General features: G+C 40.7%; 1 protein-coding gene and 1 long non-coding RNA gene across 3 annotated transcripts in view; one reads left to right on the plus strand and one right to left on the minus strand.

Annotated features, from left to right (window-relative positions):
• LOC138050352 (uncharacterized) overlaps nt 1-2,514 on the minus strand; it is a 2,951-nt gene extending 437 nt beyond the window's left edge. The window contains exons 1-3 of one of the 2 annotated variants that reach the window (XR_011132584.1): nt 2,239-2,514; nt 1,190-1,348; nt 208-400 (exon numbers count right to left, since the gene is read on the minus strand). This is a non-coding gene — a long non-coding RNA (uncharacterized lncRNA). Of the gene's footprint in view, nt 1-179; nt 401-1,189; nt 1,349-2,238 lie in introns of both variants that reach the window. The other variant, XR_011132585.1, reaches the window with a different exon arrangement.
• Nucleotides 2,515-2,541: 27 nt separating this feature from the next.
• Nucleotides 2,542-6,836, plus strand: LOC138053384 (uncharacterized). Its single transcript, XM_068900030.1, has 3 exons — nt 2,542-2,549; nt 2,659-2,959; nt 6,345-6,836. The coding sequence occupies exons 1-3, from the start codon at nt 2,542-2,544 to the stop codon at nt 6,834-6,836; spliced, it is 801 nt and encodes a 266-aa protein (XP_068756131.1).
• The last annotated feature ends 1,935 nt before the right edge of the window (nt 6,837-8,771 follow it).

An 8,771-nucleotide genomic window follows, 5' to 3' on the forward strand; every position in this document is an offset into this window, starting at 1 on the left:
TGTGACTGTAGAATAGTTGACAAATTTCTGAAAACAAAAAAAAACTGAACTTTTTAATACTGCTACATTTTCAAAATAAAAATTTTAAGCTTTTGAAGGTTAGCAAGTACATGCAAGTAGAATAAAAAATATTCAAATCAAGCTATACAATAAACGTATAGTAACAACATTTTATTCACTTGCTCTCAATAACTTGCTTTCAATTACCATGGGTCTACTGGGATGCAGAGAGGCATGAAATGGAAAGTTTAAGAACGTCATGGTTGCTTGATGAGTTCCAGCAGTCTCTCCACAGCAAGAATGATTATGCAGCAGCCCTTGAACACACACTAGGAGTGTGTCCTGAGCTTGAGGAATACATGAAAGAATTCCAACTGGTTGTGACTGGTGACTACCCCACCTGGAAATACAATAAAAAGCTAGTTGCAGAGGTAGCTACTTGGATGTAAAAAAAATACAGAAGCAAAGAGCAAAATAAAACAAAAGCACTAAAAAGATGAAAAGGGGAACAAAACATTAGTCTGATGAATAAAAAAATAATCTGTATAAAAAGACAAAACAAAAGCCAAAGAATCTAGTCCATGGAGTGGTGTCCTCCAAGCACATAAGAAATAATTTTTAACACTTAATAACATTGATTAGGGCTGATAACAATACATTCATGCCTTCCTGAAATAAACCTATTATACTGCAGTAGCATTAAACCACCTTTTTTTCTTATAATCTACATAATACAGTGGCCAAATGGATCATCACAGAGAAAAACACCATTAATGATTCCATGGCAGGGTCCATTCATGTATCTCTTCATGCAGAGGAGTCAACCATTCAAGTGTTCTGGCCTGTTTTTGAGAAGTTATATAAAGCTCTATTGGAAGGTTGGTCAAATTTAGAGAAACATAAGAAATCAAAAGCAGTATACTTCAGCTTCGTACACCTGTAGGTTGGGAGAAGCTGTCAGTTATCATGAGGTCACAAAAATAATGATTATTATATTTACTAAATTTTTAGAAACAAGAGATTTCCCAAGAAGCCAAAATCTGAAAAAATTTCTTTAGCATCACCACTTGCATTTGGAGGCTGGATGATAGTTCGCGATGTGGTCTTGGATTTGTTTGGTTCAAGTAAAGATCCACAGTACCTAATGTTGGTTAACCTACTCGATGAGATAACATGCTTCAATACGTACTACTACACTGTATTCTTTCGTGGTGGAAACTTTGACAGCTGGATGCAGTCCATGCTGAGGGCTTCCATGATCTTCATCAACTTCAGACGTAGAAACTATGACAAGGCAACCTTAACTCAGTTGAGTGATCTTCTGTTCCATGTATCAGACAATACAGACCTTGGAGAAAAGATGCAAGACTTCCTGCAAGTTTTTACTGAGAAGAAAATTGAGATACTCCATTCCATATTACGACGGTAGGAAAAATATTAAACTTTAACTAGGAAATTACTTAAATTAAATTTAACTAGGAAAGATACAAATGATAAAGAATATCTAACACAGAAGTATTCACTGTTTTTAAGTTGACTTTTGCTTTGGTAATTGTCTTTTAGGTCCTTGAGACCCTTTGATAAAAGTCTTTGCTTAAAGTTTGCTCTTGTAGCTTACTAACCAATAAGGAGCTTGCAATGAAAAAATTAGATATTTGAGACATTGTCCACAAAGTTACTACAGTAATAAAATAAGAGTTATATTATTGATTACTCTGTTACAGTAATGTACCTATTTGGGCTGTTCCACAACTGATAAACACGATTGCCCATGCACTAAGTGGAAGACGCTTCGACGCTGATTTTATGGAATGGTTTTCACCAAACTACTTACGAGGATGCAGTAACAAAGACGTAGCAGAGATGGCATTAAAATCACCTGAGTTCCTGTTTGAAATTTTCTCTAATGTATGGATGACGCTTGGCCAAACAGCGAAAGTCCCACGTGGAAATCGTAAATTTCAGGTGTTAACTTCATTAAACAATTTTACTCAAGCTGGCTGAAGTTCATTTTAAAAAAAATGAATAATAATGAGAAGAACCACTGTAAAGGACAAGCAACACTATACAATTGTTCGAATGAACCGAGCTACATGTACCGATTGCGGCCTAGAAAAATCTTTTATAAGGATAAAAATGTAACTTTTCATTCAGTAGCTTAGCTTTCCACTTTAAGAAGACGTTGAAAACAAGCAAATGATGTGTTGACTATAGACAATATTTAATGCACGATAATACCTTGTCTTTCAGCCATACTATTTCCCAGCTGTTGCTGCAACAATGGACCAGCGATCGCTTCCTCTGGGGTATTCCTTTCTTGGAAATGAACCGGACCCGACGGTGTGTTGTGATTTGCGTGACTGCCAAAGACAGCAAGCAGTGGACTACAAACGATTAAACTGTGGCCACTCTTTTCACACCGAATGCTTGAGAGATACATGTAGCGACCTTGGTCGGAGTGCGTCAAATGCAGACCGTGCACGTTTGTGCCCTATTTGCCATCCTCTGCTTAAAGACAGAATAAGAGGGCTTTCCACGGCGATGAATAGGTTAGTTAAAAAAAGATTTTGAAAGACATCAAAGCTACGCACAAACTGTCAGAAGGCTCGGTTTTTACTATCAAAAGCCACAAATTCATTATCCGTCCTCTCTTTATAGGTATTTGGTGGGCGATGAGATCAACAGAGACGACGATAGCGACGAGGAAAGTGACAACGAAGATGATGACGACGACCCCGATAACTTCGAAGACACGGGTGAAAGCGATCAACAAGGAAGCAAAGTCGATTCCTTGAAGTCGAAGTTGTACGAGCGTGCAAGGGCCATGAAACAAGATGGCCAGCCCATTAACTTGTTACCCAGATACGTACATTCAAGGCAGAAGCCTTTAGTGGGCAACAGCAACAGCAACAGCAACAGCAACTACCCAACCACAGAGAAAAGAAGATTTCCATTGCCAGTTCGTACAAAAATCTGTAAATCTGCCGGCGGCCTGACGCTCCATGTTAGGAAAATGCACAGAGTGCAAAACAACTGAAGGAGTATTAAAGCCAATCCACGTCCTTACTTTTGAAGTAAAGTAAACGAGCCTTCAATTCTTCTGGCTACGATTTCTTGTTATAACTGATTATTTGTTTGTGTACAAGTCTTGCAGTTTTCGTTCGCTTCGAATTTTCACTTCGAAGATCTCTTTTTGGCGCAGGCGGAGTAATGCAAAACAAGCCATTTTACGTCATTATCCTCTAGCCAATCAGCGGTTTTTGCTCTCTGTCAGGTTTGCTCCGATTAAGCCCCTGACGATTCCACGACTGGAAAGCCGCTGTAATGGCACTTAGAATGAGTCAGACCATCCAGAAAGAACTACATGTGATGCCCAGCCAAATTACTTAAAGTGTCTGATCCTGCGGCCTGGCGGCATGTCCCTGGACGCCTCAATGTTGCTGACAATTGTTCAAGAGGTCTTTCTGCTCAAGACCTTCTTCAAGACAGCCGGTGGATTAACGGCCCAGACTTTCTTTTGCAGGGTGAGGACTGATGGCCAAACTAAGTTATCTGCCAACCTCTAACTGACAATGATCCTGAAGTTAAAAGTGAAGCCTGGTTGCGTCTCAGTTCTGAAGTCAACCATGAGTTTCTGGACCCTAAGAAGACCTCTTCATGGACCCACCTGACACGAGTTACTGCATGGGTATTTCGGTTTGTGACAAGCTGTCGTCTCAGGAATGAACATGTGAAGGTTACTAAAGGACCCTTATCTGTTAAAGAGCTAGTAAGGGCTGAAGAATTCTGGATTAAGAGGGCCCAAGCTCAAGCCTACTCCGAAAGCCTGGGTCGGTTTGCCGCAGGAAAGGAGATACACTGCAGCAGTGACCTTAGATCCCTGTACCCTTACACCAACGAGAAGGGCATCTTGCACGTCGGGGGCGACTGAAACATGCGCCAATTCCATATCAAGCCAAACATCCTGCTATTCTTCCTAAGAGGCATGACATTGATCCTTTGATCTTGTTAAACTTACATCAGAGACTGAACCACTCTTGAGTAGAGCATATCCTTGCTGAGTTGCAGCAACGGTATTGGATCCCCAAAGTGAGATCTGCTCTCAAGAAAATAGCCAAGTCATGCCATGTTTGCAGAAAACACAATGCCAAACCAGATCCACAGCTGATGGCAAGCCTACTTCAACGCATTCACCCCAACTTTTTTACAACACTGGTGTGGATTATTTTGTACCGTTGCTAGTTAAAGAAAGAAGGTCCACAGTAAAGCGGTATTGTTGTCTGTTCACCTGCCTTGTGACAAGGGCGGTACACTTAGAAGTTGCTCACTCGCTCGAAACAGATATCTTTTTCATGGCACTGAGAAGAATGATGGCTAGAAGAGGAAAACCGAGAAACATCTACAGCGACAACGGAACCAATTTCGATGGGGCTGAACAAGAGCTTAAGGGGTGCCTTGATAGAATGTAACAGGCCTACAATACTCGTCAAAAATCTTGAAACACTTGTGTCTGTTTCCCCTTCCCCAATGTTGATTTGGGTATCACAGTGGTTTCAGTGCTTCAAAACACGCGTGGCTCAACATTGGGGAGGGAGAAGGCACATTTCGGGGGGGGGGGGAAACAGTGTGAAGTAGAAATGTCAGGATTTTTCCAGAAAATTCGAGAGAAACGGTGTCTGTTTCAACGATTTGTGACGAGTATTGTCTTAGCGTCTGGAGGGCGTGGACGGGTAACATAACTGTGAACAATTTCATACGCTCTATGCCGAAACGAATTGATATGGTTATTAGAAATGAGGGGAAGCGTAGAAAAATATTAAAGAAATACCACTATTTCCATTTTGTGGATAACTGCGCGAGATTTCTTCTCGCAAAGTGTAAACTTTCAGAGACAATAATAACTATTGCACTATACGCCAAAAATAAGGGGAGAGGGGTGGTGTTGCATATTTCAAACAAAAGGGGGTGAGAATTGCTCCGATGGCCATCAAGACGACGTTTAGCGATTTTTACACAGCAGAATGACTTTTTCTGGTCATTGTATGAAATTGATTCGCTATTCATTGTGATATTATTTCTCTTGGAGCTCCTGAGAAAGAATAGTGAAGTACATTGCCTCATAGTCCTTATCTCAAATAACTACACAAAGGTGTCAAAGGAACACGGAACCTTTTCCTTCTCTTTCTATAATCTGAACAGTTCTATGTACAAAGATAAGCCAACTTTGTAGAAAATTACATTATTAAAAGAGATCATTTGTTGTAACGACCAGTCGACCTTCTTAGCACTGAAACTCAACGATTCACCACTGTGTTCTAAAGTAAAGTAATTATACTACCATAGACTTTAAGAACTATCGGTTCACCATGGTGAAGCCCTACAAATAGCCTTATTGAATAGCTTAATCAAGAAAATTATCCCTAAGGTGCATGTTCCGTGATCTGTTCTATCACTTAAAACACTTGTAGATGCAGTAGCTTTAGTTTTTTGGTTCCTAAAAAAGGCAAAGAGTTTTCCAAACACCATGGTGAATCGTGTGACACTTAAGCCATGGTAAAGATAAATGTCAACAAACTCGGCGATATTTACATAAGATCAGTCGTGATTGAATTAGTCGTGTTGTGAGAAAATAAGTCGACTAAAACATTTTCCACACCGGGGGACTGACTTCTGCTGTTCCTCGGGTATTTGATGGAAGAGATTGAAGACCCGCCACCTTACCTTAATATACAGTCCGCGTTTCTTGAATAGCAAAGACATTTAGCAACAGACATGCCCTTATTTATCGCGGTGAGAAAATCTAATCAGCTTAGGTACATATCATTCCCCTTTTCAAAAGTGGGAATATATATCTTCAGAATGCAGAAAGTGAAGTGATCATCAGCGACCTCACATTTTCCGCATGTCTTAATTACTGCCTGTATGTGTAACACATTGCTTTAAATTCCCTTATTTTTATCTTTTCCTTTTATTTTCAAATATAACTGAACAATAATCCGACATCCTAAATTTCTCTTTCTCATCTGTGCGCGAACCAAGCAGGTATATTCCATCAATGATCGAAAAATTCGTCTTGAACAGAAACTGTTATTCTTTCCTCTCTTCAGACTAAATACAATACTCGTCAAAAATCTTGAAACATTTGTGTCTGTTTCCCCTTCCCCAATGTTGATTTGGGTATCACAGTGGTTTCAGTGCTTCAAAACACGCGTGGCTCAGCATTGGGGAGGGAGAAGGCACATTTCGGGGGGGGGGGAAACAGTGTGACGTAGAAATGTCAGGATTTTACCAGAAAATTCGAGAGAAACGGTGTCTGTTTCAACGATTTGTGACGATTATTGTAGATCTCAGACACGCTGTCACAATACGGAATTCAGTGGTTCTTCAACCCCCCTTCTGCTCCCCATTTTGGGGGAGTCTGGGAGAGACTTGTCAAATTAGCCAAGAAAGCTCTGAAGATCATTCTGAATGGCCAATTGGTGAATGATGAAACCCTGCTCACATTCATGGCAGAGACTGAGACTGAGACTGATCCTCAGGACCCTGAAGCAATCACTCGTAACCATTTCCTGATTGGAAGAAATAGCCCGCACGTGCCTCCTAACGTCTTTGATGAGAGAGATTTGTGTTCCAGAAAGCGATGGAGACAAGCCCAGACGCTCACCGACCACTTCTGGAGAAGATGGCTTCATGCCTATGTGCCTGCACTTACTGACCGGAAGAAGTGGAGAACTGGGTCTCAAACTGATGTTCAAATTGGGGACCTGGTATTGGTAGTTGAGGATAACGTACGGTGTGGCAGATTCCATCTGCCACACGGCATTCCCAGGAAATGATGGCCTCATTCGCACCGTTGAAGTCCAGACGAAACAAGGAACATTCAAGTCAGTCATCAAGCTTTGCCTTCTTGAGGAGGCCGAATGTAGTGTATAGACTAAAGTCGTATACAGGGGTGGCTATGTTGCCGACTGCCCTTAGGTCAGCGGACTCTTCCAAAATAGGACTTAGTTCCTGCCAGACTAGCGATAAAAACATGTGTTTTGAGAGATCCCCCATCTTGTTGTGTTATCGTGTAGTGCTCGGATCGCTAGTTGAAAATTTGCTGTTCTCGCTTGTTGCCTTATTTTTATTTTGTTTGGAAAACCTCCACCACACACCATGTAAACAATGAACAAGTTGAATTTAACATCAAATAAAACAATATCAAACGCTTCGATTCAGTGTATGTAGATTAATGTGTCCCCATGCGTCCATGCACCTTGAAAATACAACTTAAAGTGTTGCTATGACCAAAAGTTGCACTTCCGTCCCTCTGAGGTGTCCAATCGGTCCGTTTTGAAAGTGAGTAATACTCCTTTTCGCAGCCGTTTTCTGGGGTGTCAAGCAATGCTCCATCCTGAAAGACGGCTGCGAAGGACCGTGGAATCCAAAGTAAACAGCCTTTGGATAAAAATGAAACATCAATCGTTTGCCACTCAATCACACTTTAAAAATCTGAACAAAAAAAAAAAGAAGGTGAATTTTTTCTTGTCACAATTGCACTTTAACTTCTAGTTTATTTGGGATGGCTGTTTTCATGCTAGTGATTCAAACAATGAAATTTCATGCGCAAATTAACATGAAATTTCATTTGTGACGTATGTCATTTTTTCAAAATAACTTCCTGGCCCTATTTTGCTCGAAGCATGGTTAGTGCTAACCAACGTTAAATTCCATAGAAACCTATAAATTTTGATACCTCTCAACCACCGATTAGCGCTAACCAGGCTTCAAGCAACTATTCCTTTAAAAGCATATCAAATCCACCCGTGGTCAATTTCCACTTCTGAAATGCACGCTGACCCTATTAAACCGTAGCCCCTTTCAAAATTCACTCAATTCATTCTTATCTTACTGCATAGTCTGTTATCAAAATACTCAACAAACTTACTTCCGGAGTCGATGAACACTTTCCTTGATCTCTGCCTGAACGCATTGTGCATGTTATATCCATTTGTTAGCCCCCTGAAAACTCACGTCATTTCAGATCCCCGATTCGTTGATTTGAGTATGGTGATGCTACAATTATCAAGCAAATATAAGTAAATTTTGCAAAATAACGAAACAGACAGAAATTTTAGCTGGGTTGGCAAAATATTCTCCAGATCTTGTGAACATGAAATAACACGTTAGCTATTGATCAAACAGTCTCTTTCGCAGCTGTCCAACATATGGTCAACTAGTCCTTTTCTAAATCATGTCGACTAGGCACTCAATACGAACAAGGTTATACTTCAGATTACCGGCCAGTTATTACCATGTGTATAGCCTAAAACGTCATTTAAGCCTTTCAACTGATTACAAGAATAATTAAGATCCGTGATAAAGGTTATCCAAAAAGTACCTTGTAGGGTCTACTTCCGGCAGTGTAGGCATGTTCATGGACAGTAGGTTCTCAATCTGACCAGTTGTATGCCTGGTAGAGAATTCAATGTCCTTCACTCTACCTTCCTGAATCAAGGATTGCATATGCGATCTTCTGGGAATGGCTTTCCTCGCGGCATCCTCTTGCTGCAAGTGAACAAAAGTCATTGTGGCAGACGTACTTCTGTGCACATTTTCTCGCCACGTTTGCTGCAGAGCTGCGGCCTGGGATGCTACTTCATCCTCGTTGAGTGGATCTGAAATTTCGTTGTCAGACATGATTCCAGTTGTTTCTTATATTTGAACTCCCAACTTGCTGTTGCACTGCGCAGAATAATTTCACCGAAAGTTATAAATTGGGGCACGGT

Source organism: Montipora capricornis, chromosome 6 (genome assembly GCF_036669925.1).
Source record: "Montipora capricornis isolate CH-2021 chromosome 6, ASM3666992v2, whole genome shotgun sequence".
Classification (NCBI taxonomy): domain Eukaryota; kingdom Metazoa; phylum Cnidaria; class Anthozoa; order Scleractinia; family Acroporidae; genus Montipora; species Montipora capricornis.

What these genes read in the sequence shown, in the direction of transcription:
- LOC138053384 (XM_068900030.1), top strand. An exon ending in AAAGAAGATTTCCATTGCCA is followed by an intron (nt 2,960 to 6,344) that starts GTTCGTACAAAA and finishes CGATTATTGTAG; the next exon opens with ATCTCAGACACGCTGTCACA.